General features: G+C 40.8%; 1 protein-coding gene across 6 annotated transcripts in view; it reads left to right on the top strand.

Moving 5' to 3' along the window:
• The window catches only part of LSM14A (LSM14A mRNA processing body assembly factor), a 36022-nt gene extending 21153 nt beyond the window's left edge, over positions 1 to 14869 (top strand). Inside the window, exons 2-10 of one of the 6 annotated variants that reach the window (XM_038754814.1) lie at positions 796 to 959; positions 1649 to 1778; positions 6147 to 6239; positions 8391 to 8567; positions 8895 to 8960; positions 9334 to 9513; positions 9652 to 9823; positions 10703 to 10934; positions 11572 to 14869. In XM_038754814.1, the coding sequence (XP_038610742.1) occupies positions 796 to 959; positions 1649 to 1778; positions 6147 to 6239; positions 8391 to 8567; positions 8895 to 8960; positions 9334 to 9513; positions 9652 to 9823; positions 10703 to 10934; positions 11572 to 11595 (1238 nt within the window). In that variant the 3' untranslated portion in view covers positions 11596 to 14869. Of the gene's footprint in view, positions 1 to 795; positions 960 to 1648; positions 1779 to 6116; positions 6240 to 8390; positions 8568 to 8894; positions 8961 to 9333; positions 9514 to 9651; positions 9824 to 10702; positions 10935 to 11571 lie in introns of all 6 variants that reach the window. The other 5 variants (XM_038754813.1, XM_038754812.1, XM_038754815.1 and 2 more) reach the window with 5 other exon arrangements.
• The last annotated feature ends 2482 nt before the right edge of the window (positions 14870 to 17351 follow it).

Below are 17351 nucleotides of genomic sequence, written 5' to 3'. Positions count from 1 at the left end.
CCACTTGTCTGTTGTGTGACCTGGGGCAAGTCACTTTACTTATCTGTGCCTCAGTTACCTCAACTGTAAAATGGAGATTAAGACTGAGAGCCCCATGTGGGACATGGATTGTGGCCAACCTGGTTAGCTTGTGTCTACCGGTGCTTAGAACACATAGGAAGCACAATAGAACACATAGGAACACATCTGGCACATAGGAAGCACAATAATAATAAAAAAAAAAACTTTAGGCCGGCATTATTTCCCCATTTCTAGAGAGCGTTCTAAACTGGCTTTGCAAATATTGATTGAAATTCTCAGAGTGAAAACTCATGAGTGAATCCTTAAAATGTATTCCTCTAGACTGTAAGCCCATGGCTGGGGAATGCCTTACCAACTCTGTTATGTTGTGCTCCGTGCACAGTAAGCACTCAATAAATACAATTGATACTCTTCTTTGGAAACACTTAAAAAATGCAACACATGGCCATCAAGTGTTGGTGATGAGTTTAATAATTGTAACTGACTAACCTACAAGTCAGGTTCTGTCCCCTTTTCTGTTGATTTGAAAGAGACTGCTGTCCTCATTTGGGGCTGGAATGTAGATGTGGAGTGACAAGAAAATGTTCTTTTCTCCTAAAAGAGCCAAAAGACAATGACAATGACTTTCAGTGACAGAACAAACATGGGATGGACTGTCAGCTATGACTAAACTAGAACTAAAAATATGTGAGGGTGCTTCATCCCTCTGTTCATGGGGGGTTTGAATCCCTATTGAGTATGAGAAGCATTCAGACTTTTTTTCTTTCTTTTCAGTTCGTTCCTTTGGTACAGAAGACCGACCAACAGATCGGCCTATACCGCCTCGTGATGAAGTCTTTGAATATATTATTTTCCGTGGCAGTGACATTAAAGACCTCACTGTTTGCGAGCCACCGAAACCACAGTGCTCTTTGCCTCAGGACCCGGCTATTGTTCAAGTAAGTCTTAGAGTTGCTCACCAATTACAGTGTCGATATTTTAATTGCCTGTCCTGGGTGCCCACCTCTTCTAGGAATCTTACATTTTGAGTTGGGCTCTTACTGTCACAGAGCAGTGGCCTTGACCCTTCTTTAGTTAATTGTACAGAGTTTTAAAGTTCGGTTTACGATAACTTTAGGATTTTTGCTAATGGTCATTCCTGTTGCCAGCCACAAAGAATGGCTACAATGGGGAGTCACAATACAATATATTGACTGACAGAAGCCAAATATGCCATGAAACAAATGCTTCCCTTTGCTAAATACATTTGAACTGTTAGATCAGTTAAAAAAGAGGCCTAAGCCTAAGGAGTTCAAATCAGGAATTTCTGATTCTAATAAGGATCTTACCCAAATCAGGGGAAGATTACTTAACCAAGCCCCTTTGCTTTTTTTTTTTAATAAATTAAGTGGAAGTCTGCTACCTCAAAAGAAATATGCATTTCTCTGACTTAAGAAGTTTGACTTCTCTGAGTTTAAAGGGCCTATAAATATTGAAATGCTTTGTTTCCGTACTATGTTAAATGTGAGAATTTCAAACCCAGTTACTAAGTTTTTATGGCTTCTGAATTTTTTTCAATTGACTCCTTTTTTTTTGACAGAGGTGTTATTTATTAGATGTGGAAAGTAATGCAGAATTCTTTCTTCAGTCTTCTCTAGGATCTTCTTCTTCTTCATTCCAATCAGTGAGTTCCTATGGTCCTTTTGGTAGGATGCCGGCATATAGTCAGTTCAGCCCAAGTCCATTAGTGGGACAGCAGTTTGGTGCTGTTGGTGTTGGTATGTAGCTTTTTCATTGTTTGTTCAATCAGTGGTGTTTACTGAATGCTTACCATGTGCAGAGCACTGTTACTGAGCTGTTAATGTTTTTATTTTCAGTGAAGCAACAGAAAAATCACAGTCAATTAACTCTCTTGGATGGAAACTTCTTGGTTGTGTTTCTGTCCTATTTTGTGCCCTCCCTTGTGGGAGGAAGAATTATAAAATTTTTAATATGTGGAGTCTTCTGTTTATAGCTATGTGTGTAGATTGTATTTATTGAAGGTATAGTGCCTTAAGCTATCAGCTTGTTTATTCAGTAGGGCTTGTAGCATGCCTACCTTGTGTGGAGCACCGTGCTGGCACTTGGGAGAGTACAATAAAAGTGAGCTATGGTTTCTGCCTCTTGGAGTTTAATGGCGGAAGCAGGCAGATGACAATTATATTCCCACAGTAATAATGACAAGTGCCAAGAGCCAAGCACCGCTCTTGTAGGTAGATACAAGATAATCAAGTCGGACACGGTCCCTGGCCCACATTGGTGCTCATAACCTAAGTAGGCTACAGAACAGGTATTAAAAGCCCCATTTCATAGATGATGAAACTGAGGCACAAAAGTTCAATGCCTTGTCCATGATCACACAGCAGGCAATTTGTGGAGCCGGGCCTAGAACCAAAGCCCAAGCCTACGCTCTTTCCACTAGGCCACATTGTTTCTCAGTTGCTACCTTTGGAAACTGCAGGAGAATGCAAAAGAAATAGCAAATGAAGTATGTAGTTGTCACATATATTTATATACATACACACGTGAATATAAGTACAGTGCTCTGCACACAGGAAGCGCTCAATAAATACGACTGAATGAAGTATATGCCAAGAAATGCATCTAACAGATGGCATGCACGTGTGCACAGACATTTGTTTCTTTCAACGTCACAGCCCCATCTATCCAGACAGCATTTTGCGGTGGGCAGAATGTTTCCCAAATACTTTGTTAAAATGTGTACTGAAAACACAAGTTTGTGGGAAACTGGGTGTATTTGGTAGCTTAAAATAGTCTTTGTACTTGAAGTAGCATTTATAGAATATAAATCTTACATTGTAAGTCTCTTGAGGACCAGGGGCTGATCTTACTAATCTTTTAGAAAATTTCTCCCCAGCCTGTAGTAAGCTGTGCTTTGTTGCACCCAGTATGCACTTGAATTCCAGTGAATAAAGATTATTTAAGCTACTGTAGTAAATAACAATGTGAATCTCCAGATTGATAAGAACGGAGGCATTTTTTCCCTTGGATGTTAAATGAGCTAAAATGGCTCTGGCTCTAGAGGCCACATTTTGTTTTCTAATACCCCCTTAAATAGTTACTATCCCTCTTAACCACAGGATACACCCCAGAATAGAGAAAAGAGGCCATGCTTTCTGAAGTTTTATGTAAAATACACAACTCCAGAGTGGTTCAGGTGACTGTTATCTGGAAATGTCATATGGCAAGGAATTGAGTGAGGCTAGAAAACCATAAAATGTCAGGTACTAGTAGGAGGAAGAAGGACATCTTTCTGGCTTGTACTGACCAAGAGCAAGGCCCAGCTTGCTCATTTCTCCACTAAAATCACTTTATAATAATGATAATTGTGGTATTTGAGGGCTTACTGTGGGCCAGGCACTGTACTAAGCGCTAGGGGTGGGTACATGCAAATCGGTTTGGACACGGTGGGCTCACAGTCTTAATCCCCATTTTATAGATGAGGTAACTGAGAAGTGAAGTGACTTGCCCAGGGTCACATCTTGCCCAGGGTCACACAGCAGATAAGTGGCAGAGCTGGGATTAGAACCCATGACCTTCCAATATCCAGGCTTGTGCTCTATCCGCTACACAGTGCTGCTTCTCTAATAATAATGTGTATCTTTTTAATATTGGGAAACAGTCCATTCTCCTCCCCTCACCCCCATTTTTTTCACTGCTTACAAAATTTTGTTTTCTTAGTGGGTAACATATAAGCCCCTCAAATCTAAAGTCTGCTTTTTTACCTGTTATTTTCCTTTTATTAACATTTGAAAGAGTTTGAGAATTTGTCAGACAACTGTGTTGAGCCTAAAGTTGAAATTACCATTTTGTCATTTTAGAAGACCCACGCTGACAGTCAAGTATCCACACCACAGCTCTGTAGATACAGAATGCTATTTATATTGGTTGAAATGACTGTCAAGTTGTTACCATTCTCATTAAATAAAAACAATAGTTTTCATTACAATAATTGTCAAGACAATGGGGACATAATGAAGATGAAAAAGGACCATTTTAAACTCTCTTGAATTTTTAGTTTCTAGTTCTTATCTCCTGGAATTATTTGGAGGTAGCATCTTGATATTGAATTGGTACTCAGAATCTGAAGTTGCAAATTGATTTCAGATTACTTGCCTGTAGAGTTTTATTTCTTCATTTTTTATATAGCTTCAAAACCTTCTACAGGTTTTCCTTAACTTCTCCCAAATCTATGATCAGAGAAGGGATGTCTGATTGTGAATCAGATGTTTGTTTTTTCCAAAGTTTCAGTGTTTACTTTGATTTGCAAAGCATTTTCAAAGACAATTCATAGAAATGTGCTGTAGGAATATTTTTACTGTACATATAATATTTGGAATGGCCACATCCCGAATTACTGTTCAGGGATGAACGAAGTGTTTTGTTATGTAGATACCACAAACATAGTTCAGTAGTATACTTCCCCTGAGTTAAAAAAAAAAATTCTAAATTGAGATGATAAATTTTTCTTCTTCCTGACCTTCTTGGATTTCTTGGGAACTTTTAAAAATCATCTCTCTTTTGGGTTTTATTCAAAGAGGATTAGAGTTCAGATCAGTTGATGGTTGTTGAAATAATTTACCCATGTGCTGAAAACTGACTCAATCTCCTTGCCAGGCAAAATGAAGTTTAACAAAGCAGGACATATTCAAGGCTCCTTATTTTTCTTGTACCCCCTCCTCCCCACAATGAGGTCATTTTAATGAGACTACTCCTGATAGATATAAGGAGACTTTGCTAACGGGGAAGAAACACAGAAGTGAGGAGCTACATGGATTGGAGCTGTAGAGGCCACCGAGAAGGTTACAGTCCTCGTGGGGCTGGCACTGAAGGGGCAATGCCACAGACTTTGCCTCCATAATTTTGGGTTGAGGGTGGGCAGTTGTAGCTGGTCTGCTCTGCCTCTTATGTTAGCTCTACCTCTTGCTTTCTGCCAGAAGAAGAAAAATGGCACTGTTACTTTTCTCATCCCATCAGGACTTCAAGGGTGGGGCTTGAGATCTTTATCCTCATCACCGCAGTTGCTTTGCCCCCTTTTTTATTTCCATTCTTCCCTCCCCTGTCCCTTCACTACCGTGCTCAAAATGAAAAGTTATCATTCCCAGTGGACAGTACTATATAGAGCTAGAGAGGGCAGTTCTATTACTTCCCATAAGGCCAGACAAAATGATGTCCTGAGCTGCATTTACTTAACCATTCAGGCAGACTATTAGTGACTAGTATCTCCACCAAATTATCAATCAATTGTATTTATCAAGCACTTAACTGTGTAGAGTGATAGCGGATTAAAGTGCTTACTGTGTGCCAGGCGTTGTACTAAGCACTGGGCTAGATAGAAGATAATCAGGTTTAACACAGTCCCTGTCCCACCTAGGGCTCGCAGTCTTAATCCCCATTTCACAGGTGAGGTAACTGATGCTCAGAGAAGTTAAACAACTTGCCTGAAGTCACACAGGAGACAGGTATGGAGCTGAGATTAGAACCCAGGTCCTTCTGAATCCCAGGCCTGTGCTGTACCCAGTAAGCCGTGCTGCTTCTCAGAGCAGTCAGTAAATCATATCCGAGTGCTCATTATATGCAGATCACTGTAATAAGAGCTGGGTAGAGAACAGTATAACACCACATTCCTGGGAGAGTACGATAGGACAGAGTTGGTAGACACATTCCCTGCCCGTAGGCTTACAGTCAAAAAAACCACATCAAATGGAAATAAGTCGCTGCTATTAATATTTCAAGAACTGCCTCTTCTCTCATTGGTGATGGACTCTTGCTGTCCTCAAATCAGAACCAATAATAGCAAAATTCCTTAGTCCAAACACTTGATGATAGCTCATAACTATGAACAGTTTGTTTCTTATTCTTTGTCAAATACTGCAGAATGAGCTACAGTTATATTTTTTTAAATAAACATGTTCTCTGTATTTTTAATCAAGATAAGGTGCACTTATAATCAAGACGTAGGTGTACCTGGAATGACTGCAAATTAATAGGCCTGCTTAAAAGGACATAAGAGGTTTAGTTTGTTTTCCCAGTTAAAGAAGCTTTCTTTTTTTAAGCTGGTAACTCGCTGACATCTTTTGGAACAGAGACATCAGCTGGTGCTACCTTATCCCAAAGTAGTACAGTTGGTTCTGCCTTCACACAAGATGCAAGATCTTTAAAAACACAGTTATCTCAAGGTAAGATCTCTTTCCTTCATTTACCTTTTTTAAAAAAAATCTGTGATATTTTTTGCTTTAGTTGTGATTCAGGTTAAATCCCCTAAATCTGACATTAGCCATTAGAAGGGGAAATAGCCTGCTGGGTTTCAAATACCTTTATGAATTCCCAAGTCAAACATGTTATGATTCTTCTAGCACTCTTAAAATACGTATTTCTTAAATATGGTGGTTTGCAAACTCCTTGACTTCTAGTTCTATTGCCCTTAGTACGATGTTCTACATTCAGTAAGTTCTGCTGCTTGATTTCTGATCATCTAGGAAGTACTTATGTGTACTTAATCTGTAGTTTATTAGTTGTAGTTTTCCATCATTGATCTTGCTAAATGATCTTTAGCAGTTCTGTCTCTGCACCATATTTCTCTAGCTTTGATGGTTCTAATTACTTACTCCCTTCCTACTTCACAGGGGTGTTAGGAAAACCAGAAAAGCAAAGCATATTGTGCTGCTTTGGGAAATGCTGAGCATTATTTAACCATAAACCATTCACCATTCCGCACACCCTTGGGAAAAGTAGAATTACGAACTTTACGGATCTCCCTAGTACCATCTGGAGCTACTGCCCCACCTTCAGATTTAGACATTAGGATGCTATGAGAATCAAAGTGGACTGTGGGAGTTTGATGTTAAATATACAAGTAAATTCTGAATAGACTCCTAAGTAAATTTCCTCTTACCAGAGCAAAAATGTAGGTGCCAACCTGTGTTTAGTAGTATTTATTGACTTGAGCGCTTACCGTGTGCAGAGCACTGTACTATGCACGTGGGAGAGTACAGTGCAACATAGTTGGTAGATAAGCTCTCTGTCTACAACGAGCTTACCTATGTCCAGAATGTTTGATCTTTTATTTTCTTTTAAATGTGGTAAGAAAGTCATTCCACCAGTATGGTAGATACTATTTCCCTGGACATAGCCTACTAGTTTTTTATGGAATTTAAGTGCTTACTGTGTGCCAGGCACTGTCCCAAATACTGGAGTAGGTACAAGCTGATCAAGATGGACACAGTCCCTGTTCCACATGGGGCTCACAGTGTTAATCCCCATTTAGCAGATGAGGAAACAGAGGCACAGAGAAGTTAAGTGACGTACCCAGGGTCACAGCAGACAAGTGGCAGAGCCAGCATTAGAACCCCGGTCCTTCCGACTCCGGGGCCCATGCTCCATCCACTAGGCCACGATGCTTCTCCGATTTTTCCAATAATGCTTCTCCAATATTTCCAGTATTCCCGAGGATACCGGTTTCATTTAGTTGCTTGCAGGCCATTAGTGGAGAAAGGTACAAACTCTTTATCACTGTAACCTAATTTTTCTTCTCTTACTACTTCCCTTCACAAACCGAAAAAGTTTCTCTTGAAGTTACTAGGAAACAGTTTTATGAATTTACTAACAAAGTCCTTCAAATAAGAGGAGAAGCATTAGTAAATTGAACTGGAACAGTAGGTTTGTGACTATGGTTGAGTTTGGGGGTTTGTTTATTTTTTTCCTTTTGCATTAATTTGAAAGCATGGGTGGTCTTTTGGTGCATCGTTAGTCTCCTTCATTCTAGGTTGTGGTTTTAACTGCGTAATTCTTCTAGGCATCCACGAGCTTCCGCTAAAAACACAAATAGGTTAACATTACCCTGTAGGTCCACTCAGTTTTGCTTTTCCAATCTGACTTATTGAAAAGGAGTGCAATTGGTCAATCGGCAGATTTTTGGACTTGAGTCATAGGGGAAGTGAGGCTAATTTTGACCAACCTTTCTGTACATGTTTATCCACTTGGCACATACATGGCATGACTGATTTATGCAGATGATGCTCTGAAGTGAAGTGGTGCCAATCTAGGTTCAAGTGATCATATACCTTTTTGGAAGAGCAAACCTCCATTAGTAGTTAATTTTTGACCAGCGTACAGTTCCACCCAACACGTTTGACTGGAAGGGAACACTATTATTTCCTTTGAGTCTAAACTAGAGGAATTGTGCCGTAGAAGTCTCTTCTTTTCTTTTTTCTTTTTCCTGGGACACAGTTGTCTTTGCTAGTAAAATGAGATGGCCCTTTGGGACTGGATTGCTTAACTTGAAATCCACCAAGGGTGGGGTAGCTTCTTATCTTCTGGTTACGTTTTAGGTCGTTCAAGCCCTCAGTTAGACCCTTTGAGAAAGAGCCCATCCGTGGAACAAGCAGTACAGACCGCTTCGGCCCACTTACCTACTCCAGCACCTGTTGGGAGAAGGAGCCCTGTAGCAGCCAGACCTTTGCCATCTGCAAGCCAAAAAACAATAGAGAATCAAGAGCACAGGCGAGGTAGAACTTTAGATACTTATTCATTTGACTAGCCTTTTGCGTACGCCCTTTTTGTTCAGGGGATTTGCTATATTGGACTGATCCTAGTAAGCCTAAGCTTGAACATTAAAGTGTGAAGGCGCTTAAATTTAATTCACGACGAGTGGGCGGGGGAGGAATAGAAAACTGCAAGAAGGTGAAAGGTGTATTTTTCCATTTCTGTCTGCGTTCACCAACACGGACGCTTCTGGCTATTCTGTTAACGTACTGTGTTCTCAAGAGATTTTTGGGGACTTCCTACCCTTCTGATAGTTGACTCGTCAGTTTGTGGTGTTTCTTCCTCTTTAGCGGAAGCACACAAGGTGTTGAGACCAGAGAACGAACAACTCAGAAGTGACAGCAAGAGACAAGCAGGTAGCTAATCATTTTTAGTTAAAGCCTATTGGCTACGATTTATTAAAGAAGTCATTTTACATTGCCGATATCAATCGTAGCATGTAAGAAACTGAGCCACCGCCTCGTTATAAACCAAGAATTTTTTGAAATTTAAAGGTGATTTATTGGTTCCATTTACAAAATGTGCCTCCAGTTTGAGAAACCAGAGTTTGGGGCGTCTTAGTCTAGTACCTAAAGCTTCTGTATCAGTGGGCCCAGTTTGGGTATCCTGACTTGAAACTTTGCCCTCTTCATTGTGGAAAAATCACCAGTTCACAATGTGGCCATCCGGGGATAGGGGAGGCCTCTGTCACCTCTCAAAGAGAAATTTACCTGCCTTGCGTTACCATAGTTCCAGGTGGCCCTTCTGCCCGGAGAGGCCGCGGGGGCCATCGTGGGGGCAGAGGAAGATTTGGTATCCGGCGGGATGGCCCGATGAAGTTTGAGAAGGACTTTGATTTTGAAAGTGCTAATGCTCAGTTCAACAAGGAGGAAATTGACAGAGAATTTCATAATAAACTTAAATTAAAAGGCAAGTCATTTTTTCCTCTCCATTTCTGTTCAGATTGTTCCCTGGGAAAGTTTATTTTTGCGATAAATCAACATTGGTGTCTCTGATCAGATCATTGCTTTTTTTTTTATCCCCCCCCCCCCCCCCCCCACCCTCCAGAAGATAAACTTGAGAAACAGGAGAAGCCTATAAATGGCGAAGATAAAGGTGACTCAGGGGTTGACACTCAAAATAGTGAAGGAAATGCTGATGAAGAGGATCCGCTGGGACCTAATTGCTATTACGATAAAACCAAATCCTTCTTCGATAATATCTCCTGTGATGACAATAGGTATTGTTTAGCTACGTCTCGTGTGCCCGTTACTTTTTTCCCCCTATTTATATGTTGCGTGTATCAACACAGTGCCTGGCACATATTAAGCGCTTACAGATACCATCATCACAGTTGCATGAGAAGACCCTCAGTCAAATTTCTTTAAGCTGTAATTTTACTGTAAACAAAGAATATTCAGTTTTCAGTGTAAAGGTGTAGCTATATTTTAACAGAAAGGGACTAAAGCACAAGGGAGGCAATCAACTGTAGTCCAAGGTGATTTTTTCCGTGTCTCAGCCGTACTCATAAGGGGTTCCTTGACTTGTTTGGCCTTTTACAAACGCCTTAAACCTGAGGCTTTACGGTGGCCAAAAATAGAACTTGGGCTTGTCTTGGTCTAGAGGCTTGTATTTGCTTATCGATAATTCCTTTAGCTTTTGTCTAACGTAGGCTGCCGACCATTCCCATTAATCTCATCTGTCCTCGCTGTGTCTCTAAAGTAGGCTGGGCCATGAGGCATGACCTGATTATACAGATGAGTCATCTAATGCAAGAAGTCTAGGCAGCTTGCCCCAAATTACCAAACAGGTTAGTGGAAGAGATGGGACATGAGACTCCAGGCCTCTTGACTCCCAGCTCTGAGTTTTTCCTACTAGATGCCGCTGCTTATTCTTCCCACCCTCTAGGCAGCTTGAAAAGTGAGCTGAACTTTCAAGTGCCAGTCGTTAGTCATGGCTTACACCGAAAACTTACATCTGTTTTCCGTTCCTTTTGGGAGAGACTTCATTCAGATTGTGTATCATGAGGCAATCTCCGAATCCCCTTTCATCCTGACCTTGCGTGAAAATGCACCCCCGATCCGAATGCCTCCTGTCACGGTATTGCCTGCCCCCGCAGGGAACGGAGACCAACCTGGGCCGAGGAGAGGAGACTAAATGCCGAAACGTTTGGGATTCCCCTGCGTCCAAACCGTGGCCGTGGAGGCTTCAGAGGTAGAGGAGGTATTGGCTTCCGTGGCGGCAGAGGCCGTGGGGGAGGAAGAGGCGGCACCTTTACCGCTCCTCGAGGATTTCGTGGTGGATTCAGAGGTGGCCGAGGGGGCCGGGAGTTTGCTGACTTCGAATATAGGGTGAGTGTTACTTGGACAGCTCCTTCGGTTGGCCTTTGTATTTTTTTTTATTTTTCATCGTACTTGGAAACTTGTTGCAAGTGTATTTCACGAAGGTTTAAATGCGTTTTGTTTCTCCTCCCAAACCCCCGCCGCCAAGCTCCGGTCTGACTTGAGATATAAGGGGACACAGAGAATTGGGCATAGACGGAGTCCCCTTAATTTTCAGCCTGTTGGTAAACCCACTGATGACCTTGCTTAGTCTTGAATTGTAAAATCCATAGTGTTTATTAAACATTTACTTCTGTGCAGAGCACTGAACTTGTATCCTCTCCGACGTCATTTCGGTGTCTGAAATGCGTAGCTCTGCTTCACCTTGCTGTTAAGCACTGTGTGTAGTTTTTCTAAAGCAATGGTAAAGCTGAAAAAAAAAACAACCCAAAGCTTTTGCTACCCTTAGATTTCCATGGATCACTAAGTTGTTTTTTTTTTTTAAAGTGCACTTGGAAAAGTATTGGTATGTGAAAGTGCATAGAGTGGGAAGAGATAACAGCTGAAACTATTGAAAACACAAGGCAACCAGAAGTGTAGGAGGAAATGAATAATTCCAACTTAGAAGCTCTTTGAATATATGTAACACCTTTTTTTTTTCCTCTAGAAAGACAACAAAGTTGCCGCATAGTCTACAAGAAAGTCTTGGCACAAGGTGAACTTCTCGGTCTTCATGGAGAATTTGTCTCAATCCTTTCAAAGAATGAAGAAGATGAATTTGCTTGTATACTTGTCACCAGCACTGGGGGTTTAACTGCTCAATTTCGGAGGTGTAATGCGGTTACACTTTTGAAAAATGGCCATCTTTGAAAATGTTGAGCATTAATTATATTTGGAATAGCAGAAGGATAATTTCTTACATATAAACACAAACTAAAGCAGTACGATGGAATTTATGTATTTTTTCATCATTGAGGAGCTTTCTTATTACTAAATCGTATTTGATAATTACTGCGAGGTGTATGCCGATGGGGCCGTCGATACTGTGAGTGTTTTGAGCCACAGAAGGTTGTTTTTAGGAAAATCCTGTACTCTTATCCCTTTTGAGGTAGCTGTACTTTGTCAACTAATTAGGGTGCCGGTCAGTAGAGAACTTTGTCGGTCAACTATGTACACACAGTAAATACTGTTTCTTAGGCAAAGGTACCTTTTTTTATAGAGTTGTAAAATTCCATTATGCCCCATTGCCAAAGAAACATTAAAATCTTTGTATAGCTGTATAAAAAGCAACTAATTTTTTAAAGAATAAACGTTTTTAAGTCAGCAAACATACTGTGTTATTGCAAAAGTTGACAATGTTAAGGAATACTGAGTTAGTGGTGTTTTTTTCTTTTTCTTAGCTTTTCAGGCTTTAAATCTGTTTGATTTTTATATTTGGAATATAAATGAAGATTTGATATGTTCTGCCATGATACGAAACAGGCTAAATTCTTCATTCACACTTGTAAGAACTGCATTTTGTAGATCTGTGGTCTGTCACAGGACTGTCCAAAGGTAAAGAACTTTTCGAGAAGGTCACAAATAATCATCTATCAGAATGCACTTAAGTTTTCTTGGTACATTTTTTTTTTAATTGTTATGATTATTTTAACAAAATGAGACTGGGCATGAGCGAGTTTTCTCTTCCTGTGCCTGAGACTTAAAGAAGCATATGCCAGTTCTTGAAACTTTTTGCGATATCTATAAAACCCATTGCAGTCAATATGAAAGAGAATCCTGAGTGCTGCATTTTGATAGCCCGTAGGACATTGAAATAAAGCACTGGTGTTTAGATCAGTAAACCACAAGTGACTCAGTATGGAGTTCATTGCCAATTAAATAACCAGTACAACTTTTTGATATTAAGTTATGGGGAGGGGGAAGGTCTGGTCTATTCGTATATTTATATGAGGGCCGCAGGGATACAGGGATCCAAAGATTGAAACAGTTTTAAAATCTGATTTGATTTTATTAACTTTATTCTCAAGATGTTCAGGAGTAATAAAGTCATGGAGAACTGCACTGTAGGCAAATTGGACTATTTAAGGTGGTTGATAATCTTATCTACTTTAATTTTATATCTTTTGTATAGCACTATGAGGAAGTATTTTGTAATTTGGTTTCCTGATGGAGGTCCAGTATTTTGCAGCCATAGTTTAGAGAATATTGTTTAGTAATATTTGTTTGCATGTTAACAATACCTTTGAGGATCCACAAATCATGATACTGAACAATTGTTTGAGGTTTCTGACCATAAAAGCAAGTGCTGTACTGTTGCAATAACTGTTAGAGTGTCTGAGTTGTCCCAGGCGTATTTAAACAAGATAAATTGTAAATAATACCAATGAAATATGCTGTGAAGGTATGAGTTGATGAGTTTTTCTCCCCAACCCCTTGGGATATTAATGGGGTGTCTTTGTACTCCAGTAACTGGCAGCATGGCGTACCTTCTGTGTACCTTGCTACATGAGTGAGTAAGGATTTTTATTCTGACAGAATAAAACAGCTCAGTAAAGTATTTGTGAAAGTTTTTTCTCTTACCATAATAAAAACAAATATGTATCGAAAACAAAGAATCTTCTTCAAGTAGTCTGAGGTGGGAAGGAATTGTGGGTGGGTTCTTTGAAATATTTGGACTCCGGGAAGTGGCAGGTTGAATGTTGAGTATAATTTCTGAAAGATGTCAGATATCTGCCTGATCTCTCCAATGACCTGGAAAGTCAGGGACTGGAATAAGTGTCTATTTCACTTGGTCAACATTGCTGGGATTCATCTGAAAAGCTATTTTGTTTCTCGGGAGTCCAGAGATCCTACAGTTTATTTATTAAAAATCCCTCCAGCTTTCTCTCCATTTGGCTTCCCCCACCACCACCGCTGGCTGTGAGGGATGGGACAGAGCATCAACTGCTCGTGTGCATTATTTACTATAAATGCAAGGGAGTCCAAACAGCCTAAGGCATTATTGACTGTAGGTCCAGGAGAGGAAAAAAGCAATCAGCGGTCTGAAGTTTTACACTTTTGGGGGGGTGGTGAGGAGAAAAGTTATACAGTCCATATTGTCCCTACTCCTTTCTTTAGATGTTCTCCCCCTACTTACATTTATCATTATTGTTATTATTATTATTAAAAAAGGGGGGTACTGCCATTAGAATGGAGGTTGGTCAGCGTAAGGTTCAAGAGTGTTTTACATATGCCTAAGAAAATGCTTAATGAGTGCTTTAAAAAAAAAACCCATCCTGGCTAACTATAGAAATGCTAGAAGTTGTTTAATCGTACTAAAAAGGACTGTGGTTTTTGCTTTCATCAACAGCATTTATTGATACGTTACTGGTTGCCAAGCATGGTACTGGATTCTTGGGAAGCTAAAATAGGATCTTACAATCTAATGGAAACAAATGGGCACAATCTGCCGCATGTACGTCGGTAAGAGCATAGATCCCCAAATAAGTTAACTTTTTAATAAACATACGCATTTGAGCGCTTGAAGAAAGATGGGATTAAGGAATGTGTAAAATGAAGGGGATCATTTTGAGGGCCTATGGAGGTGGGGAGAGTATGGTTTCGTGCACTTGGTGGGGCAGGGAGCTCTAGACAGGTGAGTAAAGAGAAACCAGGTTTTTGAGATTAAGAAGAATATCTTTTGGAAACACCCAAGATGACTTTGCCGAGTTCTGAATTTTCCTGGGAGGTCTTATTGCTGAGCTTGTAAAATGTAATGTGTTCACAGGCTAAAGTGATAATGGTTTGAGCTGGGTGTACAATTTCAGCATGGCAATCATTTTAGAAATGTAAGTGTAATTGATTTGAATTGGAACCAATGTGTAAAAACCAAGCACTCTCTCTTGATGCTCTATGGCCTAATGCCAGTTTGCAACTTTTGAGTTATCAGGTGTTTGCTCATTCAAGAAATAAATACATGAAATTATCTTGTTGCTTTGCTTTAGGTATTTTTTTTTGGTCTTAGGTTCGCCTAATATCTGAGATTGGAAGGGGGGGGTGTGTGGGGTGTGTGTGTGTGTCCACTTCTATAAACTTCACTACAGGTAGGATTCAATTGATGTCAATCAGTGGCATTTATTGAACACTTAACTGTTGTGCAGAGCACTGTCCCAAACACTTGGAAAACACTTGGGAAGTTAAAATAGGATCTTACAATCTAATGGAAACAAATGGGCACAAACTGCCACATATACGTCGGTAAGAGCATAGATCCCCAAATAAGTTAACTTGTATAAACATGATCTCTGCCCATACTCTGTGTACAGTATTTTTGGGGACACAGACATTAAAAACAGATTAGGGATGGGGAAAATAGAGTATAAGAATATTTCCATTTGTACTATGGGGCTTGAGGTGGGTATCAGAGTGCTTAAAGGGTACACAGCCAAGCACATAGTCAATGCAGAGGGGTGGAACAGTTCTGCTCTAATGGCAGAATTGTGTTCCAGAAGAACCTCATGGTACGATGAGAAAATGTTGTAGAAACCATTGATTTATTTTTTTAAAGGCATTTAAGCACTGTACTAAGCACTGGGATAGATACAAGCGAGTCAGTTGTATTTATTGAGTGCTTACTGTACTAAGCGCTGCCAATTATGTTGCCAATTTGTACTTCCCAAGCGCTTAGTACAGTGCTCTGCACATAGTAAGCGCTCAATAAATATGATTGATGATGATGATGAGAATGGAACATAATAAACACCTTCCTTGCTCACAACAAGCCACTGAGGGTGAGGCCAGTTCATGTCCCAAGTAGGACTCTTGATCCACATTTTATGGATGAGGTAACCGAAGCACAGAAATGTTGTGACTTGCCCAAAGTCACACAGCAGACAAATGGCGGAGCTGGGATTAGAACCCAGGTCCTCCGACTCCCAGGGTTGTGGTTTATCCACTAGTCCACGTTGCTTCTGTTGGGATAGGTGGTTTAACAGCATTCGATATAAAAAAAAATCCTGTATTATGATGTTTGATCATTAGTGTTTTACTGGTTTAAATGCAGTACTTAAAGCTAAAAAGACACAAAGTTCACAAAATTTGGTTTGGTGCCGTGAGACTGGAAAATGGAGTAGTGACTCATAGAGATCACCACTCACCTGGGCACAAGTTTCTTCCGGTGGTAACTCTACTTGTGCCATCCAAACTCGCGTTCTGTTCAGTCAGATCTGAATTACAGAACGTTCCAAAATTCCCTAGTAACGCTAGCAAAACAAGGCTCTCAAACCCACACTGTCAAAGAAATGACGTGACAAATCAAAATAAATTGTTACATTGATTAACTTTTATGGGTACCCTTTGCATAGGAAAAGAGATTGGCTTATACGCCACTAAATCTCTTTACTGTTGAAAGGATTACAGGCTCCTTGGTTGTACTGTTTCTCAAAACGGGGGGTGTGATGTGAACCCTCATTTTGAGGGTTACGTTTTCCCGTAGACTTAAGTGCAGTTGGTTTGTTTCCTGTTCCTGTTCCTCCCTTCAAGGCCCTACTGAGAGCTCACCTCCTCCAGGAGGCCTTCCCAGACCGAGCCCCTTCCTTCCTCTCCCCCTCGTCCCCCTCTCCATCCCCCCCATCTTAACCTCCTTCCCTTCCCCACAGAACCTGTATATATATTTGTACATATTTATTACTCTATTTATTTTACTTGTACATATCTATTCTATTTATTTTGTTAGTATGGTTTTGTTCTCTGTCTCCCCCTTTTAGACTGTGAGCCCACTGTTGGGTAGGGACTGCCTCTACATGTTGCCAACTTGGACTTCCCAAGTGATTAGTCCAGTGCTCTGCACACAGTAAGCGCTCAGTAAATACGATTGATTGATTGATTGATTGGCATGATGAACCGAACCCAGTGGGTAATTGAAAGGTACACTGTAGATATTTCCCTGCCGTCCCTGCTCCCCTCAAGCCTTTCCCTCCGTTATTCTGACTCCTGAGCACCCCAGTTTCTTCCCCAGCCCTTCTCACCTCACTTTATTACTGGGGAGTCCTAGCCCTAAACTCTGTCGGGCCCCCACCTGCTCCCCATATTCCTAGCTGCACCCAGTGCAAGTGGCAACATCCTCTGACCTCCCCTCCCACATCCCCTGTTTTTCGGCCTGTTCCCTACTGCTACAGACTGGCAGGGACTGGGAATAGAGAAGCATTCAATCAATCACTGTGTGCAGAGCACTGTACTGAGCGCTTGGAAAGTACAATTCAGCAACAGAGACAAGCTAGCGTGGCCAAGTGGATGGACCATGGACTTGGAAGTCGGAGCACCTGGGTTCTAATTCCAGCTCCGTCACTTGTCTGCTGAGCAACCTCGGGCAAGTCACTTATCTTTTTTGTGCCTCAGTTACCTCATCTTTAAAATGGGGATTAAGACTGTGGGCCTTATGTGGGACAGGGATTGGGTCCAACACGGTTA

Source organism: Tachyglossus aculeatus, chromosome 11 (assembly GCF_015852505.1).
Source record: "Tachyglossus aculeatus isolate mTacAcu1 chromosome 11, mTacAcu1.pri, whole genome shotgun sequence".
NCBI classification, from domain to species: domain Eukaryota; kingdom Metazoa; phylum Chordata; class Mammalia; order Monotremata; family Tachyglossidae; genus Tachyglossus; species Tachyglossus aculeatus.
This window is presented reverse-complemented; position numbering and strand designations above follow the sequence as displayed.